The sequence below is a fragment of the Tursiops truncatus genome, chromosome X (genome assembly GCF_011762595.2).
Source record: "Tursiops truncatus isolate mTurTru1 chromosome X, mTurTru1.mat.Y, whole genome shotgun sequence".
Lineage (NCBI taxonomy): Eukaryota > Metazoa > Chordata > Mammalia > Artiodactyla > Delphinidae > Tursiops > Tursiops truncatus.
The window spans coordinates 19543555-19569478 of record NC_047055.1 but is presented as its reverse complement, the minus strand read 5'-3'; the positions used below and the strand labels follow the sequence as shown (position 1 = coordinate 19569478).

Below are 25924 nucleotides of genomic sequence, written 5' to 3'. Positions count from 1 at the left end.
CTTCTTTCTGGCAGAATCGCTCCTGCTTTACTAAGACAGGCATCATATGGCACCATTAAAATTGGCATTTACCAGAGCTTGAAGAGATTATTTGTAGAACGTTTAGAAGGTCAGTATAAGACTCCTTATTCTCTTTTAAGGTAACACTCAAAGGGATTGTTGAAATCATGCTTAATGAGAAGTGTTCATCACAGGGTGCCTGAGAATGGGTAGCAGTCATTGCAAGGACAAAATAAGCTTGTACTGATTTGGGATTAATCCTTGCAGAGGTGATGTATAGGTTAGAGGGACCTGCTCTTCAAGTTTGTCCCTTTTCCTATCAAACGAACAAAAAAAGGCTTCTGGTCCTCACAGAGAGAACATGGAGCAAACTTGTTGAGAAAATTAATGCTGTCCTCATCTACAAGAGGACTTCAACTATAAGGAATCCTCTAGCTGTGGGTTTTGATAAGCTTTGGTCAGGTAGAGTAGTTTTATATATATACAAAATATGGCCACCTTAACCCACATTCAGCATTACCATATGTCTCTCTATTTGCTGCTGTAGCTTTTTCAGCTCAATACTATACTAAAATGGTTATTTTACTACAGGCCTGAGGCTGTTGCATAGTTGGGGACAGCTGGAGAGCTTTTCGGTTCGTAATGTCCTTTGAATTGCTTTATTGTCTAAGTCAACTTTTTCTGGAGCCTTTTTGCGGTACACGGGCCTCTCACTGTCGTGGCCTCTCCCGTTGTGGAGCACAGGCTCCGGACGCGCAGGCTCAGCAGCCATGGCTCACGGGCCCAGCCGCTCCATGGCATGTGGGATCTTCCCAGACCGGGGCACGAACCCGTGTCCCCTGCATCGGCAGGCGGACTCCCAACCACTGCACCACCAGGGAAGCCCGGTTTACCTAGGTTTTAACTTGTAGGCTCGCTCTGGTGAGGAGGCGTGGTGAAGATTGAATTTTAGAACAATACGCTCTGTGGTTTCTTTGTTCTTTTTTCTAGCTGAGAGGATTTAGTTCCAAATGACTAGTTTTTCCACATTTAACTACAGAAATCTTCTGTCAATAAATAGAGGCTAGTAGATAATATGGCCAATTAAAATTAATATTTAGGTTTTTTTTTTCCTATTAGACATAAGATTTTATCCTTTAACATTCGGTTCCTGAGTCTTTAGAGTTGATGATTCTCCAGAAAAAGACTTACAAATTTTTTTCTTTAGATGTTTGAAATGATTGAAGGAGAAATAGCACATTCTGAATTTATATGGAATATTGGCAGTTATACAGAATAATAGGATATATTCCAGTGTGTTTTAGAAATATCTATTTTAATTTTATATGTTTCAGTACTGATTTGGAACCTAGAAATATTTGAGTTTCTTTATTTTCATAAGCTTTGTGGTTCATTTCTGTAGTCAGTTCTCTGACATGGTTCCCTTTCTCTGATAGCTCAGCGCTCTGTTCTCAGAAACTGGTACCTCTTACAAGCAGACCTTTCTTTTTTTTGTTCATTTTTACAGATGAAACTCTTTTAATTAATATGATATGTGGGGTAGTGTCAGGAGTGATATCTTCCACTATAGCCAATCCCACCGATGTGCTAAAGGTAAGAGAAGTCTGGCAGCGTTGGATGTATGCAGTGTGACACGAAAAGAGCATGAGCTTTGAGTCAGATTTGGGCTCAGATCCCCACTCCGTCACTTGCCAGCTGTAAAACCTTGGGCAAATCACTTAACTGCTTTAAGCCTCAGTTTCTTCATTTGTAAAATGAAGATAATTCAGTATGTATTGCATAGGGTTGTTAAGGATTAAAGATAATATATGTAAACTGTTATCATTGTACTTGGTAGGTAGTTGATGCTTAATAAATAGTAGTCAATTTATTATGATGTGCATTAATCCATTGGTCTTCAAACTAGAGTATGCAAACCTTTATAGGTTCTTTCCAAGGGGGCTATGCAATTTTTTTGGGGGGGGGGCTATGCAATTTTAAGGGAATCAATTTCCAGATCCCTTACTTTCTTTGTACCCTTCTCAAAAACTGATCTGAAAATGAGCTTGTGTTTAGAACAGCCCTTGCCCCACTTTACAAAAGAAAGGCACATTCCCCCACCCATTCCAAAACACAGTATGGTATATTGACCTGTGGTGTAACCTGGAGTATCAGACAAAGAGATAAAGTGAAATACAGTTTTTAGAGAAGCCTCCTTTAATAACTAATTGAAATACTGTAAATCTATAATGTCGCTATCTTTTCCTGTCTTATCCATATTTCTATTAAGAATGAGATTTGGCTTTAAAATGATATATTTTGGCCTATTAGAGATATTCTGAATTCAGAACCAGAACAGTATAGGTTAGTGGTGCTGAGTTTTTTTACAACGTAATTGAATTTCTTTCAGATTTTATCAAAATTCAGAATAAAACATTTATTTAATAATATCAATGATATCAATCTATATCTTATTTAATCTAATAATCTAACTTAATCTAATAATAGCAATCCGCATCTTATTTTTGAGATAAAATCGTTAACATTTTTTACTTATTAACTCATTTACACTTACGATAATTAAAAGCACTAAATATATGATTAAAATGTGTAAGAGGATCCCAAGTTTTTAAAAATCATTTTAGGGGGAATGTGAGAAAAAAGAGTAAGAGAACATATGTTTTATTTATTTGAAACCACAAGTGGCTAGGTTGGTGGAGGGGAGATCTATTGTGATTCAGAGTTTTGAGAACCGAGAGAGTGACTTGAAAAACAACACACGTGAAAGAAACCAGTGGTGGTTGATGAAGAAATGATATGAAATGATATTTCTGGGTTAAATTGAGAATACTTTAGCTACAGAATTTTTATATCACTTTAGATTTACAGAACAAGTATTTTGAAGATAATTGACTATATCCTAAAACTCTAAAATATGTGCAATATAATTACACTGGTTAGAATGTGCTTTTCAAGAACAATAATATTTAATTCCCTAAAACTTCCTTTGTTATCCATCAGGGTCCTAAACTTAATCATATAAGTGATTCACTTCAATTTCCTGTTGCTCTGACCTGTCTGGTACAATTACAACCATTGACCAATGCTACAATCTCCCTTTTCCTTTCATATCCTTAGGTAGGGCTGAGTGGTGAGTGGTGCTGGGACGTGGAGGGTCGGGGGTAGTCACAATCCTATATAGGAGTTATAATCACAGTTGGGCTGTTTAATTCTTTCATTTATCCTTGAATAGATCTTTCTCTGAACTACGTGCCGCTTCCTTGCCTTTGTGCATGTAGTTCTCTTTTTGCCTGCAATGCCTTTTCCCCCTTTCCTCATGAATTTATCCTTCAAGACTGCTCAGGAACAGGGCCAAGACTAGGACAAGGGAGATACTCCCCTTGGGTGCAAAATGTAAGGGTGTGCCAAAAAATTCAATAATCAAGAGAAATAACATTTTTATGCAATATTTTTCAAAAATTAAAATGAATGTGAAAAATTCATGATGAACAAAATAGCAATATTTTGTACAATCCGTCTCACTCACTCTAATCCCGCCCTGTTGGATCCTGTCTTTAATTACAGTTTTGATACTTGGTTCATCATGGGTTTTTGTGCATTAATTTTGATTTTTAAAAATATCACATTAAGATATTATTTATCTGGATTACTGAGGTTTTTTACAACCCCCCCCCCCCCCACTACATTTTGTGCCTGAGGAAAGTGCCACACTTGCCTCACCCTCATCCCAGCCCTGGTCAGGAATCACCTGCATAAAGAAGTCTTCTACTTACCATAGGATATTTGTGGTTTCAATTTGTCTTTGTGATAGTTTCTATTCCATTTTAATTTGGTTTAGGTTTTATTTCAAAACTCTTAGTAGTAGCAGTTGACTTTCCGCATAAAAACATGCTGCTGTAACATGATTTACCAAGAGCATTTATTAAAACCTAGAGTTGTGCTTCATGAAAATCAGGCCTACATTTGGGCCACTAGTACTTAGTGACTGACTACTATGATCTATATGTGCATTCGGTGGAAATTGTACCAAATCTTTTACATGGCCTTTTAATGCTGTATCTCCTTTCTTGTGCCTCTCAAAGGCTACTTTGCAGAATACAGTGTCATGCTTTTTACAAGTAAAACTCAATTTAAGGTCTTGTAAGCATTAAATTATATTTTTAAACTTTTTTCCTGCTTTTTATACTTCAATAAGCAATGCATGTTCAATGTAGTAAAAAGTGGAAGGCAGGAAAAAACACAAAAGAGAAAAATGCCCACTTGGAGCTTCATCACTTAGACGTAAGCCACTGTCAACATTTGGGTGTGTATGTTTAGTCAGTCTCTTTGTTGAACATATGGTTATTTTTAAGTCTACATGTTTTTGATAAAAATGATATACCATACATACTGCTTTGCAACCTGCTTTTTCTATTTAGCAATTAATTGTTGACATTTTCCAATATCCACAAATATTATTCTACAATAAAATTTTATGGCTGCATAGTATTCCCTTAAATGGATGTATCATAGTTTATGCAGCTAATCCTTTGTTGTTATTTTTGGACATATAGGTTGTTTATAGTTTTTCACTAAACTAATCATAGTTTAAATGGGTTATTTTCTATCCCTACAGAGTACTCATTCTTTCTTTTCCCCAAATTTTTTTCCAACTCCAGAAATGATGGACTTAGTATGAGGAATGTGAGGCTGATAAAAATTGTCTTTATAAAATATACTTTGACACAAATTACATTCTTTCTATATGTAGCTTAAGTCATTAATTTCATCATAGTAGTAAGCTGATTTTTAATTCCCAAATACTGTTTTCTTCATTTTAAATGAGTGAAACATCTCAATTTGGTTCTCTGTCAAAATAAAATGTTCACCTCTTCTGATTTTAGATTCGAATGCAGGCTCAAGGAAGCTTGTTCCAAGGCAGCATGATTGGCAGCTTCATTGATATATACCAACAAGAAGGTACCAGGGGTCTGTGGAGGGTGAGTCATCTTTTCTTGGTATTATTCTTTACACAGTTGCTAGAATTTGCAAAAATTACCTTTTATATAAAGCCATAAAATTGTGAATTGTCACCTTATACTATGTAAGATTCTTGGTAACCTAAAAAATAAGGTAAGAAGCTCCTTATCAGCTATGAAAGGACCAAAACTTATCAGTTGTCTTTATTTCTGCTTAATGTTTGGGGATTGTATTTGTGAGAGAAGTTATATTGTTTGAGATAGCCATTTTGGTTTGTTCAAATTCACAGTGAGTTTAACTTTTCAATCTATATTTTTGCCAGTTTTGTATTAACACAGCAATGTATGTTTATGGTAGTCTCTGTAGTGCTTATGATCAAAATTTATTGCCTAAAACAACTTTTTTAACATTATAAAAGGTAAAAGATATACTATAAAATGTTGAGAAAGTATATAAAAGATAAAAATATCCAGTAGTCCCACTAGCTAGAGATATCACTGTTAACATTTTGTCGTATTATCTTCCACTCTTCTATCTATACTTTTTAAAATATTTTTGTTCCTGTCATTTTTTATCCAGTTTTAATCACTTAGGATTGTAATATTAAATAAGACTACTAGTAGTAGAGAGTAGAATGGGAAATCCATTAATAGACTCTTAAAAGAGAGAGCTTTACTTTTATTATTTCTTTATAATTTTCCCTAACTACTTACTATAAAAATTTTCAAACATACAGACAAGTTGGAAGAACAGAACAATGAACACCTACATAGCTGGATTAAATGACTCAAAGTTTGGCCCTATTTGCTTTATCTACTTATGTATATACACACATGCACACACATACCCATACACACACACATACACACACACACGTGCACACTCTCTTTTTTTGTTTAAATATCTAATGAGTCTCTCTTTTTCCTTTTTTTCCTAAACTATTTGAAAGGAAGTTGCAGACATCGTGTTACTCCCCTAAGTACTTCATTATGCATCTCCTAAGAATAAGGACATTCTCCTACATAATAACAATACCATTGTCACACCTAAGAAAATTAATAAGTCCCTAATATCTAATACCTAGTCCATATTCAAATTTCCTTTATTGATGAGGTCAGGTCAGTTTTCTTATATAAAATGTTTCCTTGCATTTCCCCTGTATTTCCTGTAAGCTAGAAGTTAGATCTGTTGGCTTGATTAGATGCATGTTAAACTTCATAGATGACACTATTTCATATGCATCACAGCAAGAGACACAAAATGATAGTTTGTCCCAAAATTGGTGATGCCAAGTTCGTTTACTTGTTAAGATGATGCCTACCAGGTCTTATCATAGTAAAAGATACGTTTCTTTCCCCCTTTGCAATTAGCAAGTAATTTGTAGGGTAAAATTCTAACAACGTGCATATATCCTATTACTTAATGACCTTTCACCAAATGATCTTAGCATCCGTTAATGATCCTTGATGTTTGCTTTTTGATAAAAAGCACTTGGAGGTACACTTTCTTTTCCCCTTCCTTCCTTCCTTCCTTCCTTTTTCTTTCTTTCTTTCTTTCCTTCCTTCCTTTCCTTTCCTTTCCTTCCCTTCCCTTCCCTTCCCTTCCCTTCCCTTTCCTTTCCTTTCCTTCTTTCTTTCTTTCTTTCTTTCTCTTTCTTTCTTTCTTTCTTTCTCTCTTTCTTTCTTTCTTTCTTTCTTTCTTTCTTTCTTTCTTTCTTTCTTTCTTTCTTTCTTTCTTTCTTTCTTTCTTTCTTTCTTTCTTTCTTCCTTTCTTTCCTTTCTTTCCTTTCTTTCTTTCTTTCTTTCTTTCTCCACACTGCACGGAATGTGGGATCTTAGTTCCCTGACCAGGGATCGAACCCGCGCCCCTGCAGTGGAAGTGTGGTGTCTTAACCACTGGACTGCCAGGGAAGTCCCAAGGTACACTTTCTTGATTAGTCTAATTTAAAGCCAGAAAATGGAACTAACTAGAACTTTTTTCACAAACTAAGGCTAAGGAAAAGGCAAAGACAGAACAATAAGTAGAATTGGAGATTTTGTCAGGGGAACATAGCTACTTTGTTTTTAATTAAAATAATCTTTTAATTGTGTTAAAATACATATAAAATATCACATTTTTGTACAACCAGTCTCCAGAATTCTTTTCATCCTGCAAAACTGGAACTCTGTACCCATTAAACAACAACTCCGTATTTCCTCTTCCCCTAGCCCCTGGCCACCAACCTTTTATTATCTCTATGAATTTGATGGTTCTGGGTACCTCATATAAGTGGAATCATACAGTTTGTCTTTTTATTACTGGCTTATTTCTTAGCATAATGTCCTTACTTAGCATAATGTCCTCAAGGTTCATTCATGTTGTCACATGTGTCAGAATTTCCTTTTTAAGGCTGAATAACATTCCATTATATGCGTATACTACATTTTGTTAATCCATTCATACATTAATGGACATTTAGTTTGTTTCTGTATCTTGGCTCTTGTGAATAATGCTGCTGTGAACATGGATGTGCAGATACCTCTTCAAGACTGATGTCAATTCTTTTGTGTATGTACCCAAAAGTAGGATTGCTGGATTGTATGGTAATTCTCTGTTTAATTTTTTGAGGAACTGAACATAGCTACTTTTATGATCCAGGCTACTTACTTCATCCAGGCATGTAAGGAGAAGTGAAGTATATTGTGTTATGTATTCTTTTGACACAGACATGTATTATTTACATATTAAAATATGGGAATCTTTTTTTCATTTCAACAAGGAAATATGTTTACATTTTTCTTCAAACACATGTCTGTATTTTGTTTTCCTGCTTTGACTGTAACATGGCTACTGGAAACATTTCACTTTCACTGGAAACACTTCACTTTCTTCCAAACTCCATTGTAAGAAATAACAACAGGAGTACAGTAATAAAGAGTAACTGGCACTTAAGTCAGAGTTGGACAGATAGTAGAGTAGTGAACTGGAGAGCACTTGCCCTGTTCATTGCTGTCGTACACCACGTGAATCCAGTGTGGCCAAATTTTCTGGGCTTTCAAGAGAAGCTGGAAATTTGCATTCCTGTGTGAAATAACCATTCCTGTGGTTTTGTTTTTGTTTTATGTTGACAGCTAATTCAGCCTTTTAAGAAACACTGTGTAGGCCACACAAAACATGTCTGTGACCTGAATTCAGCCCGTGGGGCCTTACGGTTCACCAAATTAGTCTTCTGAGACCATCTTCTAACAGAGTTGAGCAGGTGGAAGGATCAGAGAGGAAGGTACTGCTGGGCCAGCCAGCCTGATCAGCAGAATCAAACATCTCCTGATGACAGCACAGCTACCTCACTTCCACTTTATAAATGGAGTTTGGGAATTTAGAGATGACTGAACTCTTTAATTATAACAGGTATCACAGAAAGCAGTTGTTCCCCATCGTATATTATTTTCAGTTTTTTAAATGATATTTAAATTTAAACACAATTGTAAAAGTAAAACATTCCTTGTGAAAATTTTTACAAAAATTTGGCATGTGTTTGTATACCTTTTCCCCTAAAGTTAGAATAATACTATAAGTAATTTTATGTCTTACCTTCTTCAGCGTTGTAGGCATTTTCTCATATCATTCATATTCTTCAAAAACAGGACTTTTAATGCTCTGGCAGCCCTATGTTGTAACGTGAGCTGTGATAGGAATACTGTACTAGTGAGTGAAAAGCTGGTAGTGTTATCACAGGAGGACTCATAAGGAGGTACTCCTTTGCCTTGGCCTTCTCCCTGGCTGCATCATACGTTTGCTGTCATCCTAGTGTGTCCTTTCTGCACATCCTAAATTCTGTGAAATAAACTTGAAAGCTCTTTTCTCCCTACTGACTTTTGCTTCCTGGTTTTATTTTTAATAACATCTTTATTGAGATAATTCATATACCATAAAAATTTGCCATCTTAAAGTGTACAATTTAATGTTTTTTGGATATCCACAGACTTGTGCAACCATCACCACTGTCTAAGTTTAGAACATTTTTATCACCACAAAAAGAAACCCCATATCCATTAATGGTCACTTCCCATGACCTCCAACCTTCCCAAACCTAGACAACCACTAATCTAGTTTCTGTCTCTATAGATTTACCAATTCTGGCATTTCTTGTAAATGGAATTATACAATATGTGGCATTTATGACTGGCTTCTTTAGTTTAACGTACTGTTTTTAAGTTCATCTATGTTTTAGCATTTATCAGTACTTCATTTCTTTTTATGGCTGAATAATAATTCCATTGTATGTATATACCACATTTTGTTTATCCCTTCATCAATTAATAAGCATTTGGGTGGTTTGTACTTTTTGGCTATTATGAATAATGCTGTTATGAACATTCATGTACAAGTTTTTGGATAAATATATGTTTATAATTTTCTTGGGTATGTATCTAGATGTGAAATTGCTGGGTCATGTAGTAATTCTATGTTTAACTTTTGAGGAATTGCCAAAGTGTTTATCACAGTGGCTGCCATATATTGTATTCCCACCAGCAGTGTATAAGTGTTTATCTTCTTTGGGGAAATGTCTATTTAGATCTTTTGCCCATTTTTTAATTGGGTTGTTTGTCTTTTTATTATTGTGTTGTAAGAGTTCTTTATTTTGGATACTAGTCCATGTATAATATATGATATATACTAGTCCAGATATATGATTTGCAAATATTTTCTCCCGTTGTGTGGGTTGTCTTTTCACTTTCTTGATGGTATCCTTTGAATCACAAAAATGTTTAATTGTGATAAAGTCCCATTTATCTATTTTTTCTTTCGTTGCTTGTGCTTTGGGTGTCATATCAATGGTTTTATTTTTTAGTACAGTAAGTGAATTGGAAATTTATAAATGTTCCAGTATTAGCTATTGATTTGAAGGAGTAATAACCCCTATACTTCAGACTTGGATTTTTTCTGTTAGTTTTTAATTCCTGACTTACTTTGTTCACTTTTAGACTTATGTCACTACCAGTGTATTTCCTTGGTGTCTCATGTCACTTATGTTTTGTAGGGTGTTGTCCCAACTGCTCAGCGGGCTGCCATCGTTGTGGGAGTAGAGCTACCAGTCTATGACATTACGAAGAAGCACTTAATATTATCAGGGGTGGTGGGAGACACAATCTTAACTCACTTTGTGTAAGTATGATAGGTTGTACTCATTCCATATATTTAGTACTTTAAGCACAAAAAGCATCTTTCACTGAAGTCCTCAGGTAGAATTGATAATGGCTACATATGGTCTAAATACCTTTTTCTCTCTCATCACCAGAACTTCAAGCCTTCTGATACAGGTACAGAGATTCCAGATGCTATGGGCACTTTGGTACTTGGGGGCAGTGTCTAATACAGTAGCCTATCAGAGGTCTGTAGGATTTGCATTTGTTCATACACAGCCTCTGTATCTAATAAACTCATCTGTTATTTGCTTTGGTTAATTTTGGATCAGAAAGCAAATTTTCTCAATGAGAAACAGAATAAAAGGGTGAAATTTTATAGGGCCTGTGAAACAAAACCACAGTTTTGGGCTGAAGACTGTTGCTAATTTCATTCTACGTTTTCTTCATCTTGCAAGTTTTATGATATTTTACTACTCAAATGCATTTGGCGTATGATGCTGTGGTTTGAAAAATGTACATAACTAATAGATGATGCATAATACTTCCTGCTTAGGGAATTTGCTAGACTTATATAAACTGTCCCCTTAAAAAAAAAGGCTATCTGAATTTTGGATTGAAAAGTGAAGGGGACAACTTTTGAATAATGTAAAGATTAGTAAATATTTCCTTTCTTTTTAGATTGTAATGAAAGGGCAAGTGCCAGGTTTTATCTGATGAGTCTGACTCATTGTACATTTATATTTGGACTAATTTCAGTTTAAGCGGGCAGAGGTGGAAGTGGGGCAGTCTGTCTTCTTAAAGTTTTTATCTTTAGTTCCAGCTTTACATGCGGCTTGGCTGGGGCTCTGGCTTCCAATCCAGTTGATGTGGTTCGAACTCGCATGATGAACCAGAGGGCAATTGTGGGACATGTGGACCTCTACAAAGGCACTTTGGATGGTATTTTAAAGGTACGCACACTGTGAACTTGGATTGTATTTTTAATTTTCTTTGATGTCTCGGACCTTCTTGCAGTCTTTATTCTTAGTTGCTGCATTTCATTCTGAAGGTGGAAGAATCATTATGTCTATTTTTAGTAGCCTCTCAGAGTAATTCCTAGGTAGGAAAGCTGTCTCCTTGGCAATCTGCTGATGCACAGTGATCCTTAATATTATTATTCCAGTTTGAATGCTTAAGACTGCAGGATACTTTTATCAATAGCACCATGTAGAATTACTGATAGAAAGGACTTAACATTATCCCACATTTGCCCATTTCAGACAAGGCAGAGATGCTATAATAGAAAATCTGGTACTTGGTTTCCATTCAGCATTGTACTATTGTTCACGGTTTGGCTTTGAAAGTTTCTGCTATGTTATGTTTGTAGGAAGCTGAATATCATACATGTATTATATATTATATAATCATTCATGATAATACTTCTACAAAAAACAAATTTGGAGCTAAAATATGATATTGTCATATGGTTTCTCAGTTTAGTTAACAACTATTATCTATCAGGCACCATTTTAGTACGTACAGAGAAATTACAGTGTACCACATGTATACAAACAGATAATCAACACATCTTGTCAAGTGATAAACTCAGGGGTCTATGGGAGGAAATTTTAGTCCAATTTGGAAGTTTGGGATAGGTTTCCTGTAGATGGAGCGTCTAAAATAATAGTAACTCACATCTGTTGAGTGCTTTACTGTGTATCGGGGACTGTCCTAATGAGACTTACATGTATTCATTCATTTAATCCTTACCAGTACAGCATACTGAAGTGCTAGGAGATTAACTAACCTGCCCAAGGTTTCACAGCTAGTAAGTGGGAGAGCTGGGATTTCAACTTAGACCATTGGCTTCAACCCAACATTCTTCACACTGTGGTGCCTTCCTCATGTTGGTGGATGAGGGTTAGTTAGGTTATAAAGGATATTGAATGCTATGCTGAGATGCTTGGACTTATTCTTTTACTTGATGAGGAGCTATTGAAAGATTTTAATCAGGTCAGATCTACGTTTTAAATAGATCACGCTGGCTTTGTGGAGACAGTTGTTCTCAATCTTAGATGCACACTGCAATCACCTGGGGAACATTCACAGCTCTGCACCCACCTTAAACCAATGACCTCAGAACGCCTGGGGTGGGAGCCAGGTTATCAGTATTTTGAAAACTCCTCAGGTGATTGCAATGTTCGCCCAAGGTTGAAAACCATTAATCTAAGGGGATAAGCCTGGAACAGTGGTTCTTAAAACTTTAACATGCATCTGAACCCCCTGGAAGGCTTGTTAAAATGCAGGTGGCTGGGCCCCATCACCAGATTCTGATTCAATAAGTTTGGAGAAGAACCTGGGAATTTGCATTTCTAACCAGTTCCCAGGCAGTACTGATGCTCCTAGTCTGGGACCACACTTTGAGAACCACTGACCTAGAGATAGGGAAACTGATTAGAAGGCTCTTATAGTAGTCTGAGCAAGAGATGATGAGAGCCTGAACTTGAGCATGAATAGTGGGGATAGAGTTGAGAATAATTTAGTTGATAAAGTCAACAGGATTTTGTTGACTTGATGTGGAGAGGTGTGGGAGAAAGAAGATGTCAAAGATAACTTCCCAAAAAAAAAAAAAGATAACTTCCCAGTTTTTGGCCTTGGTGACCATGTAGTGACATTCATTGACAGAGGCATTACAGGAAGAGGAGCAGGTTTTGTGGGAGACATCACAGTTTTGGATATTTTGAGGAACACCCAGTGAATATATTTGGATATCTTAGTCTTAACTTGGGGGAGAGTTCAGGGGTGTAGATAAGAACCTGGGGAAGCAGTAGTGTACAGGTGTTACATAACTGGAGGGGGAGGCCAAGGAGAGCAGGTAGAGGAGTTCACAGCTTTTTTGCTTTCCTAGCACACTGGAGTATTATAAAACTCCTTCCATTCATTAACAGTGATTCACAGAAGCAGTGATTCTCATACCCTGGGGAGTAGAGTTTGGCAAAAGACCCCCTTTCTATTTCTGACATGCTCACCCTTCCACTTGACAGTCACTGGTATAGAGAGAAGTGGGACCAAGGAAAGAACTCTGGGGAAATACCAACTTTTAAGGGCTTGGCAGACGAGGAACCCAGGAGAGACACCAAAAGGTAACACTTCAGGGAATTCCCTGGCGGTCTAGTGGTTAGGACTCTGCGCTTTCACTGCTGAGGGTGCGGGTTCAGTCCACTGTTGGGGAACTAAAATCCCACAAGCTATGTGGTGCGGCCAAAAAAAAAAAAGAAGAAAAAAAGATAACAGTTCAGAAGATACGAGGAAACTTACAAGCGAGTAGTGTCACAGAAGCCAAGGGAGTAATGAGCTTCAAGAAGGGATGAGCAGTTATTTAATGCTAAATGGAATAGAGAGATCCAGTATAAGGACTGCAAAGTGTCTGCTGGATTTAATATTTTCTAGAGGAGGTTTGCTGGATTGGTGTTTGTAAAAGTCAGATTGCTGTGCATTGAAGAGTGTGTTTAATCATTCATTCATTCATTACAAAAATGTTTGTGTCTTCTGTGCTAGGTACTGTTCTAGGTTGGTGAACAAATAAGTCCTGGCCTTCATGACATTTTAATTCTAATAGGAAGAGACAGATAAACACATAGGAAGTGAGGATGAGTAGACAAGTATAAAATACTCTTTCAAGAAGGTTGGCTAAGAGGAGATAGAGGGTATAGTAATATAGTAATAGCATTTATTGAATGCTTATTATGTACCACACACTAGAGTATATCCTTTAACTCTCAGCAACCCTATAGAGTGGATAATATCTTTGTCATTTTATATAGGAGAGAACTCAGGTTCAGAGTAGCTAAGTATTTACCCAAGATTATATACCTAATAAGTGGCAGATCTGAGATTTAAATCAGGGTTTGTTTGATTCCAGGGTTTATACTTGTAACCACTATGCTGTATGATATTGTCAGAAACATATTTTCATGTTGACAGTAACCTTTAAGTACTTATATTTACTCACTCATTCACTTACTTGCTATTAAAATTCTTTAAAACAACTTTGCTCTTTATTGTCATCATACATTTTTATTTTATCTATAAGAGTGCCATAACACTTTGGTGAATGGAATTATGCATTCATCTCTGATGTAGAAATGAGCAGCTGCAAATCTCATCCTGTTACCTCTATATTAAAACCCTTGAATGGCTTCTCTTTGATGCAAGGTCCATATGACTTGACCCCTTTTTACCTCTACAGCCTTATCTTTGCTACCTTTATTCTGTATTCCAGACATACTGAACAAGTTCTAGTACCAGACTTTTCTTTCATTCCCAAGTTTTCACCCATGCCATATACTTTGTTAGACGGCTAGCTTCTACTCATTCTTCAGATTGCATTATTTTTTCATAAAGGCCTTCCCTGACCATTAAACTGTGTATGTGTATGTAGTTCTGTATACTTGCTCTGTCATAGCATTTAATATATTTTAAAAAACATCTTTTTTTAAACATCTTTATTGGGGTATAATTGCTTTACAATGGTGTGTTAGTTTCTGCTTTACAACAAAGTGAATCAGTTATACATATACATATGTTCCCATATCTCTTCCCTCTTGCGTCTCCCTCCCTCCCACCCTCCCTATCCCACCCCTCCAGGCGGTCACAAAGCACTGAGCTGATCTCCCTGTGCTATGTGGCTGCTTCCCACTAGCTATCTACCTTATGTTTGGTAGTGTATATATGTCCATGCCTCTCTCTCGCTTTGTCACAGCTCACCCTTCCCCCTCCCCATATCCTCAAGCCCGTTCTCTAGTAGGTCTGTGTCTTTATTCCTGTCTTACCCCTAGGTTCTTCATGACATTTTTTTTCTTAAATTCTATATATATGTGTTAGCATACGGTATTTGTCTTTCTCTTTCTGACTCACTTCACTCTGTATGACAGACTCTAGGTCCATCCACCTCATTACAAATAGCTCAATTTCATTTCTTTTTATGGCTGAGTAATATTCCATTGTATATATGTGCCACATCTTCTTTATCCATTCATCCGATGATGGGCACTTAGGTTGTTCCCATCTCCAGGCTATTGTAAATAGAGCTGCAATGAACATTTTGGTACATGACTCTTTTTGAATTAAAAAAACATCTTTTTTGATGTTTCTTTAACTTCATAGAATTCATAAAATTCACCTATTCAGAGTGAATAGGCTTTTGGTATATTCACGGATATGTGCAACCATCATCACCACAGTCAATTTTAGAACATTTTCATGACCTCAAAAAGAAACCCTGTGCCCTTTAGCTATTACCTCCCTGTCTTCCAGCCCTAAGAAACTACTAATGTACTTTTATCTGTGTAGATTTGCCTATTCTGGATATCTTATATAAATGGAACCATACAATATGTGAGCATTTTTTTTTTTTTTTGCGTTATGCAGGCCTTTCACTGTTGTGGCCTCTCCCGTTGCGGAGCACAGGCTCCGGACGCGCGGGCCCAGCGGCCACGGCTCACGGGCCCAGCCGCTCCACGGCATGCGGCATCCCCCCGGACCGGGGCATGAACCCGTGTCCCCTGCATTGGCAGGTGGACTCTCAACCACTGCGCCACCAGGGAAGCCCTATGTGAGCTTTTTGACTGGCTCATTTCACTTATCATAATGTTTCAAGGTTCATCCATGCTGTAGCATGTATCAGTACAGGCATACCTCAGAGGTGTGCTTCCAGACCACCGCAATAAAGCAAATGTCACAATAAAGCAAGTCACATGAACTTTTTGGTTTCCCAGTGCATGTAAAAATTATGTTTACGCTATACAGTAGTCTATGAAGTGTGCAATAGTATTGTCTTAAAAAAAACAATGTACATACCTTGATTTGCTAAAAAATGTTAACCATCATCTGAGCCTTCAGTGAGTCATTTCTTTGCAAGAGTAACATCAAAGATTACAGATCATGATAACAAATATAATATAATGAAGAAGTTTGAAATATGACGAGAATTACCAAAAGTGACAGAGAGATACAAAATGAGCAAGTGCTGTTGGAAAAATGGTGCTGATAGACTTGCTCCATGCAGGGTTGCCACAAACCTTCAATTTGTTAAAAATCCACTATCTGCAAAGTGTAGTAAAGTGAAGTGCAATAAAATGAGGTATGCCTGTACTTTGTTCCTTTTTATGGTTGGGTAATATTCTGTGGTATGGCTGTATCACATTTGTTACATTTTATTGTATAGTTGACACTTGAGCAACATGAGTTTGAACTGCATGGGTCCATTTATTTTTTTTTATTTTTATTTTTTTGCGGTATGCGGGCCTCTCACTGTTGTGGCCTCTCCCGTTGCGGAGCACAGGCTCCGGACGCGAAGGCTCAGTGGCCATGGCTCACGGGCCCAGCCGCTCTGTGCCATGTGGGATCTTCCTGGACCGGGGCATGAACCCGTGTCCCCTTCATTGGCAGGCGGACTCTCAGCCACTGTGCCACCAGGGAAGCCCGGGGGTTTCCTTTTCTCCACACCCTCTCCAGCATTTGTTGTTGGTAGATTTTCTGATGATGCCCATTCTAAATGGTGTGAGGTGATACCTCATTGTAGTTTTGATTTGCATTTCTCTAATAATTAGTGATGTTAGCAGCTTTTCATGTGCTTCTTGGAGATCTGTATGTCTTCTTTGGAGAAATGTCTGTTTAGGTCTTCTGCCCATTTTTGGATTGGGTTGTTTGTTGTTTTAATATTGAGCTGCATGAGCTGTTTATATATTTTGGAGATTAAGGCTTTGTCCGTTGATTTGTTTGCAAATATTTTCTCCCATTCTGAGGGTTATCTTTTCATCTTGTTTGTAGTTTCCTTTACTGTTCAAAAGCTTTTAAGTTTCATTAGGTCCCATTTGTTTATTTTTGTTTTTATTTCCATTAGTCTAGGAGGTGGATCAAAACCGATCTTGCTGTGATTTATGTCAAAGAGTGTTCTTCCTATGTTTTCCTCTAAGAGTTTTATAGTGTCTGGTCTTACATTTAGCTCTTTAATCCATTTTGAGTTTATTTTTGTGTATGGTTTTAGGGAGTGTTCTAATTTCCTTCTTTTGCATATAGCTGTCCAGTTTTCCCAGCACCACTTATTGAAGAAATCGTCTTTTCTCCACTGTATATCCTTGCGTCCTTTGTCATAGATTAGTTGACCGTAGGTGCATGGGTTTATCTCTGGGGTTTCTATCCTGTTCCATTGATCTGTCTTTCTGTTTTTGTGCTAGTACCATATTGTCTTGATTACTCTAGCTTTGTAGTATAGTCTGAAGTCAGGGAGTCTGATTCCTCCAGCTCCATTTTTTTCCCTCAAGACTGCTTTGGCTATTCGGGGTCTTTTGTGTCTCCATACAAGTTTTAAGATTTTTTGTTGTAGTTCTGTAAAAAATGCCAGTGGTAATTTGATAGGGATTGCATTGAATCTGTAGATTGCTTTGGGTAGTATAGTCATTTTCACAATATTGATTCTTCCAATCCAAGAACATGGTATATCTCTCCATCTGTTGGTATCATTTTTAATTTCTTTCACCAGTGTCTTATAGTTTTCTGCATACAGGTTTTTGTCTCCTTAGGTAGGTTTATTCCTAGGTATTTTATAATTTTTGTTGCAGTGGTAAATGGGAATGTTTCCTTAATTTCTCTTTCAGATTTTTCATTAGTGCATAGGAATGCAAGAGATTTCTGTGCATTCATTTTGTATCCTGCAACTTTACCAGATTCATTGATTAGCTCTAGTAGTTTTCTAGTGGCATCTTTAGGAGTCTGTATGTATAGTATCATGTCATCTGCAAGCAGTGACGGTTTTACTTCTTCTTTTCCAATCTGTATTCCTTTTATTTTTTCTTCTCTGATTGCCGTGGCTAGGACATCCAAAACTGTGTTGAATAATAGTGGCGAGAGTGTACATCCCTGTCTTTTTCCTGATCTTAGAGGAAATGCTTTCAGTTTTTCACCATTGAGAATGATCTTTGCTGTGGGTTTGTCATATATGGCCTTTATTACGTTGAGGTAGTTTCCCTCTATGCCCACTTTCTGGAGAGTTTTTATCAAAAATGGGTGTTGAATTTTGTCAGAAGCTTTTTCTGCATCTATTGAGATGAACATATGGTTTTCATTTTTCAGTTTGTTAATATGGTGTATCACATTGATTGATTTCCATATATTGAAGAATCCTCGCATCCCTGGGATAAATCCCACTTCATCATGGTGTATGATCCTTTTAATGTGCTGTTGGATTCTGTTTGCTAGTATTTTGTTGAGGATTTTTGCATCTATATTCATGAGTGATATTGGCCTGTAACTTTCTTTTTTTTGTAGCATTTTTGTCTGGTTTTGGTATCAGGGTGATGGTGGCCTCATAGGATGAGTTTGGGAGTGTTCCTGCAATTTTTTGGAAGAGTTTGAGAAGGATGGGAGTTAGCTCTTCTCTAAATGTTTGATAGAATTCACCTGTGAAGCCATCGGGTCCTGGACTTTTCTTTGTTGGATGATTTTCAATCACAGTTTCAATTTCATTACTTGTGATTGGTCTGCTCATATTTTCTGTTTCTTCCTGGTTCAGTCTTGGAAGGTGATATCTTTCTAAGAATTTGTCCATTTCTTCCAGGTTGTCCATTTTATTGGCATAGAGTTGCTTGTAGTAGTCTCTTATGATGCTTTGTATTTCTGCGGTGTCTGTTGTAACTTCTCCTTTTTCATTTCTAATTCTACTGATTTGAGTCCTCTCCCTTTTTCTTGATGAGTCTGGCTAAAGGTTTATCAATTTTGTTTAGCATCTCAAATAACCAGCTTTTAGTTTTATTGATCTTTACTATTGTTTCCTTCATTTCTTTTTAATTTATTTCTGGTCTGATCTTTATGATTTCTTTCCTTCTGCTAACTTAAGGGGTTTTTTGTTCTTCTGTCTCTAATTGCTTTAGGTGTAAGTTTAGGTTGCTTATTTGAGATTTTTCTTGTTTCCTGAGGTAGGATTGTATTGCTATAAACTTCCCTGTTAGAACTGCTTTTGCTGCATCCCATAAGTTTTGGGTCATCGTGTTATCCTTGTCATTTGTTTCTAGGTATTTTTTTATTTCCTCTTTGATTTCTTCAGTGATCTCTTGGTTATTTAGTAGCATATTGTTTAGCCTCCATGTGTTTGTGTTTTTTACGTTTTTTTCCCTGTAATTGATTTCTAATCTCATCTCATAGCTTTGTGGTCGGAAAAGATGCTTGATATGATTTCAGTTTTCTTAAATTTACCAAGGCTTGATTTGTGACCCAGGATGTGATCTATCCTTCAGAATATTCCATGTGCAGTTGAGAAGAGAGTGTAATCTGCTGTTTTTGGGTGGAATGTCCTATAAATATCAATTAAATTTATCTGGTCTGTTGTGTCATTTAAAGCTTGTGTTTCCTTATTAATTTTCTGTCTGGATGATCTGAACATTGGTGTAAGTGAGGTGTTAAAGTCCCCCACTATGATTGTGTTACTGTCGATTTCCTCTTTTATAGCTGTTAGCAGTTGCCTTATGTATTGAGGTGCTCCTATGTTGGGTGCATGTATATTTATAATTGTTATATGTTCTTCTTGGATTGATCCCTTGATCATTATGTAGTGTCCTTCCTTGTCTCTTGTAACATTCTTTATTTTAAAGTCTATTTTATCTGATATGAGTATTGCTACTCCAGCTTTCTTTTGATTTCCATTTGCATGGAATATCTTTTTCTATCCCCTCAGTTTCAGTCTGTATTTGTCCCTAGATCTGAAGTGGGTCTCTTGTAGACAGTATATATATGGGTCTTGTTTTTGTATCCATTCAGCTAGCCTGTGTCTTTAGGTTGGAGAATTTAATCCGTTCACGTTTAAGGTAATTATCGATATGTATGTTCCTATTACCATTTTCTTAATTGTTATTGGTTTGTTTTTTTTAACATCTTTATTGGAGTAAAATTGCTTTACAATGGTGTTAGTTTGCTTTGTAACAAAATGAATTAGCTATACGTATACATATATCCCCGTATCTCCTCCCTCTTGCGTCACCCTCCCACCCTCACTATCCCACCCCTCTAGGTGTTCACAAAGCACCGAGCTAATCTCCCTGTGCTATATGGGTTCTTTTTTGTAGTTCCTTTTCTTCTATTGTGTTTTCCACTTAGAGAAGTTCCTTTAGCTTTTGTTGTAGAGCTGGTTTGGTGATTCTGAATCTCTTAGCTTTTGCTTGTCTGTAAAGCTTTTGATTTCTCCATCAAATCTGAATGAGATCCTTGCCAGGTAGAGTAATCTTTGTTGTAGTTTCTTCCCTTTCATCACTTTAAATATACCGTGCCACTCCCTTCTGGCTTGTAGAGCTTCTGCTGAGAAATCAGCTGTTAACCTTATGGGAGTTCCCTTGTATGTTATTTGTCATTTTTCCCTTGTTGCTTTCAATAAGTTTTGTTTGTCTTTAATTTTTTTCAGTTTGATTATTATGTGTCTCGGCCTGTTTCTCCTTGGGTTTACCCTGCCTGGGACTCTCTGCGCTTCCTGGACTTGAGTGGCTATTTCCTTTCCCATGTTAGGGAATTTTTTGACTATAATCTCTTCAAATATTTTCCCGGATCCTTTCTCTCTCTCTTCTCCTTCTGGGACCCCTATAATGCAAATGTTGTTGTGTTTAATGTTGTCTCAGAGGTCTCTTAGGCTGTCTTCATTTCTTTTCATTCTTTTTCTTTATTCTGGTCCACAGCAGTGAATTCCACCATTTCTGTCTTCTAGGTCACTTATCCATTCTTCTGCCTCAGTTATTCTGCTCTTGATTCCTTCTAGTGTATTTTTCATTTCAGTTATTGTATTGTTCATCTCTCTTTGTTTGTTCTTTAATTCTTCTAGGTGTTTGTTAAACTTTTCTTGCATCTTCTCGATCTTTGCCTCCATTCTTTTTCCAAGGTCCTGGATCATCCTCACTATCATTATTCTGAATTCTTTTTCTGGAAGGTTGCCTATCTCCACTTCTTTTAGTTGTTTTTCTGGGGTTTTGTCTTATTCCTTCATCTGGTACAAAGTCCTCTGCCTTTTCATTTTGTCTATCTTTCTGTGAATGTGGTTTTCCTTCCACAGGCTGCAGAATTGTAGTTCTTCTTGCTTCTGCTGTCTTCCCTCTGGTGGATGAGGCTATCTAAGAGGCTTGTGCAAGGTTCCTGATGGGAAGGACTGGTGGTGGGTAGAGCTGGCTGTTCCTCTGGTGGGCAGAGCTCAGTAAAACTTTAATCCACTTGTCTACTGATGGGTGGGGTTGGGTTCCCTCCCTGTTGGTTGTTTGACCTGAGTCGACCCAGCACTGGAGCCTACCCGGCTCTTTGGTTGGGATAATGGTGGACTCTGGGAGGGCTCACGCCAAGGAGTACTTCCCAGAAGTTCTGCTGCCAGTGTCCTTGTCCCCACGGTGAGCCACAGCCACTCCCCGCCTCTGCAGGAGACCCTCCAACAGTAGCAGGTAGGTCTGGTTCAGTCTCCTATGGAGCCACTGCTCCTTCCCCTGGACCCTGATGTGCACGCTACTTTGTGTGTGCCCTCCAAGAGTGGAGTCTCTATGATTCCCCCAGTCCTGTCGAAGTCCTGCAATCAAATCCCGCTAGGCTTCAAAGTCTGATTGTCTAGGAATTCCTTCTCCCGTTGCCGGATCCCCAGGTTGGGAACTGACGTGGGGCTCAGAACCTTCACTCCAATGGGTGGACTTATGTGATATAAGTGTTCTCCAGTTTGTGAGTTACCCACCCAGCAGTTATGGGATTTGATTTTATTGTGATTGCACCCCTCCTCCCATCTCATTGCGGCTTCTCCTTTGTCTTTGGATGTGGGGTATCTTTTTTAGTGAGTTCCAGTGTCTCCTGTCTATGATTGTTCAGCAGTTAGTTGTGATTCTGGTGCTTTCACAAGAGGGAGTGAGCGCATGTCCTTCTATTTTGCCATCTTGAACCAATCTCTGTGTCATTTAATTCTAATAACCACTCAGTTGGCGTATGTAGGACCTACAGTGTATAAAACAGAAAACTTAAACTCAAAGCATTTTACACTATTCCTCATCTAATCCTCTGGTCATTCACATGAGGTCATCCATGGCATTACATACACAGAATTTACAGTGATGAAACAGATTCAGAGAAGGACAGTGACTTGCCCAACTCCTCTTCCCCTACTCTGCTTTAGTTGTCTTATTAGTACTTATTATTTGTGAATATAATATATATCAATTTATGTATTCGTTTGTCAGGTCCACTAGAGTATGCACTCCATGAGGGCAGGGAATGTATGTTATCTGTGGCTGTGTAACAAATTACTCCAAAACTCAGTGCCTTAATACAACATGCATTTATTATGTCACAGTTTCTGTGGGTTAGGAATTCAGAGGCAGCTTAGCTGAATGATTTCAGCTTAGGCTCTCTCATGAGGTAATAGTCCGGATGTCAGCTAGGGTTGAAATCATCTGAAGGCTTGACTGGGGCTGGGACATCTGCTTCAAGGATCACTCATGTAGTTGTCAGCAGGAAGGCTTTGTTCCTCTCTGGCTGTTGGCTGGAGGGCTTAGTCTCTCACCACATGGGCTTCTCTTCATGACATGGCAGCTGGCTTCCTCCAGAGTAAATGATCAAAGACAGAACAAGGCAAAACCTTATTATATACAAAACGTTTATAGCATAGCATTGGCGGTGACGTACGTTCACTACTGCCATACTCTATTGGTGACACAGACCAATCCTGATATGTTGTGGGAGGGACTACACAAGGGTGTGAATAACTGGAGTTGGCTTTCATCGGGGGCCATCTTGGAGGCTGGCTAACACAGACACTTTCTCTCTTGTTTACTATTATTACTATTATCCCAACATGGAGAAGAATACTTTGCATATTGTAGGTCCTTAGTAAATACTTGTTGAATGAGTGGGTGGGTGGATTTAGAACACAAAATGTATGTCTTTAGAAAAAGGACCATTCATGGATTCTAAGTTGTTGGGGAGGGGCATGGAAGATGAGTACTAAAATAAAAGTAATTGTCAGATGTAAAATGTAAGGAGAATTCACTCATTTTTTTATTATATCTTTCCGTCAGATGTGGAAACATGAGGGCTTTTTTGCACTCTATAAAGGATTTTGGCCAAACTGGCTTCGACTTGGACCCTGGAACATCATTGTATCCTTTTGGAACATGAGAATGGAAGTACATGCTTCAAGCTCCCAGGTAATTCTAGGCTATAGGAAGGAAAATTTGATTATTGAAGCCTTTAGGCAAGTGAGAATCTACTCAAGCATTCTAATGGTGACCACTGCGGGTGGAACTAAGTACAGAAATGGCTTTCAGTTGGAGTTTAATACAAACTAAAGGGATTAGAAAAGAAATGCCAAAGTTTCTTTTCCTCTTTAAAACAAACAACAACAACAAACACAGCCAAATCTGGAAGGGGCTAGGAAGTTTTGGGAAACCCTGCTAGGAGATGTCCACAGGAAGGTCCATGCTGAGGTAATCCATATTTCCTACCCCTAAGTGTATGACTAAAATAGCTGGGGAAATAATAAGACAGAAAACACTCATAGAGCAAAAGAATCCAGAGCGAAGCAGGGCTCTTTCCTCATGGATGACCCTCCTTCCTTTAGCTGTGTTTGAGTGCCTCCTATGGGAAGAGCCATGAGTTGGATAGTGTGTGTGGTGGTGTTTGTACAGTGGTGAGCACTTCAGGGTTGAAAAGTAATCCTTGCCCTTGTGGAGTCTATAGGTTAATGGAGATAGTATCTCCCTCCCTCCTTGGGATTCCTCTGATCGCCTAATGTCTGTAACAGTTACTCTAGCACTGAATTATATGTCGTTGATGTTCTTGGATATTTGTGTGTGTGTGTGTGTGTGTGTGTGTATGGCCTGTTTGCCCCTGAAGAATATAAATATGTTAGAATTTTAATATGTTTATATTGCTAAATGCCAGCAATCAAAATTGGCACATGGTGGGCACTCAACACATGCTTGATTTGCTAGATATTGTTTTAAAAAAGACTTTTAAAACAAATGCAACTTAGAATAGCACAGACTAAGTACCTCAATTTAAGAGAATGCAATGCACAATTTTAGAACCGGGTTTGACTTTCAGTATCATCCCAGTGATCTTCCATGACTTACTCTTCAGTTTTTTATTACATACGAGCAGCTCAAGAGGCTTCAAATCTAAGGACTGAATATATGTGAGTCAAGCCCTGCCAACCTTTCTACTCTTCTTTTCCCTTTTTCTGTGTTCTAATGTATTTTGACAAAGTTGTAAGTGTTTACTGAATCATTGGTCTCCCAAGGCCCTCCTGATGGAAGAACGATAGGATGGTTCAAAATTGCTCATGTGTTTGTGTTGCCATGTGAACTTTTCCCTGAGAGGGAGTATTAACACTGAGACTCTGGCCCCAGATTGGTATCTTCTGTGAAGATGGATACTGATAGATGACACTCAAAATGACCTTCTCTTCAAATGTGGGTTAAATGTAGTTTGTTAGCCCCAGACTTGGGCTAGAGCAGAAGGCATAGGCCAGGGCAGTTACTGCTATTTATGTTACAGACCTCGGTTCTCATTAAAGTATTTATTGGCAGAATAACTTTGGCTTTGTCTTCATTTACTGTTTTCTCATTTGCCAAATCTTTATATTATATTCTCCAGAAAGCAATAAAGAGAAGGTGACTATGAAGTTGAGTCTGGACTCCCAAAGCACATTTATGGGAATGGACTAAGTACATTGTGCTTTCCCATTGCCATTCATTGTCATAAGGCCACTTGTAAACATCAGACAAGTGGTTCTATCCTAAAGAATGCATAAACAAACAAGGGGCTCATTTGGAAGTTTCCACAGATAAAATGCTGAAAGAGGCTTAAGATAGAACCCTGTGTGCGGGGTTCTAATTGTCTTACAGGCAAAAAGTTCTGGCTACTTTCTTGTACCAGAATAGTGCCTACCACATTGTAGGCACTCAAATATTTGTGAGATGAATACTTTAGTTCTTCATCTTTATCCATTCATTCATTTGTTCAACAAACATTTATTGTTATCTATTATGTCTTAGATGCTGGGGATGTAAAAATAAATTAAAACATAGCCTCTGATTTCAAGGTCACATTATAGTAGAAGAAACAGACATGTAAGTAGGTACTAAGTACAGTACAGTAGGTACTAAGTACTGTCTGAGAGATGAACTAAGTGCTGTAGAAGCACAGAGGAGGAAACAGACAATTACCTAGGGGATTGGCCAAAGGCTTCATAGTGGAGGTGACAGTTGTGCTAAAAAGCAGATGTTACCAGGTAGATAAGGCAGGGAAGGACATTCCAGGCAGGGGAATGGGGGAAATTTCAACATGGCTGAAATAAAGGGTTATGGTTTTCAAATACCACCTGAGGCAGAATCACCTGGAGATCTTGTGAAAATGTAGATTCTTGCACCCTGTCACCTGAGATCCTAACCTTATTTGGGGCAAAGGCATTTGCTTTTGTCATAGGCACTTGATGGAGGGTGATCCTTAGATTACACTTTGAGAAGCACTTGTAAAGAAATATGGGCTAGGGACTTCCCTGGTGGTCCAGTAGCTAAGGCTCCGCCCTCCCAATGCAGGGGGTCTGGGTTCGATCCCTGGTCGGGGAACTAGATCCCGCATGTATGCCACAACTAAGAAGTCCATATGCCACAACTAAGAGCCCACGTGCTGCAACTAAGCCCTGGTGCAGGGCTTCCCTGGTGGCGCAGTGGTTAAGAATCCGCCTGCCAATGCAGGGGACACGGGTTCGAGCCCTGGTTCAGGAAGATCCCATGTGCCGCGGAGCAACTAAGCCTGTGCGCCACAACTACCGAGCCCACGCGCCACAACTACTG

The 25924-nt window shown here is 38.1% G+C and overlaps 1 protein-coding gene across 7 annotated transcripts in view; it reads left to right on the top strand.

Annotated features, from left to right (window-relative positions):
* Window positions 1-24660, top strand: part of SLC25A14 (solute carrier family 25 member 14) — a 34272-nt gene extending 9612 nt beyond the window's left edge. For 2 of the 7 annotated variants that reach the window (XM_073799575.1, XM_073799576.1), the window contains exons 4-11: window positions 15-109; window positions 1508-1593; window positions 4884-4979; window positions 9980-10104; window positions 10238-10330; window positions 10900-11035; window positions 23144-23224; window positions 24207-24660. In XM_073799575.1, the coding sequence (XP_073655676.1) occupies window positions 15-109; window positions 1508-1593; window positions 4884-4979; window positions 9980-10104; window positions 10238-10330; window positions 10900-11035; window positions 23144-23224; window positions 24207-24248 (754 nt within the window). In that variant the 3' untranslated portion in view covers window positions 24249-24660. Of the gene's footprint in view, window positions 1-14; window positions 110-1507; window positions 1594-4883; window positions 4980-9979; window positions 10105-10237; window positions 10331-10899; window positions 11036-13108; window positions 13208-23143; window positions 23225-24206 lie in introns of those variants that run through there. The other 5 variants (XM_033849553.2, XM_033849554.2, XR_012329380.1 and 2 more) reach the window with 4 other exon arrangements.
* Window positions 24661-25924: the final 1264 nt, after the last annotated feature.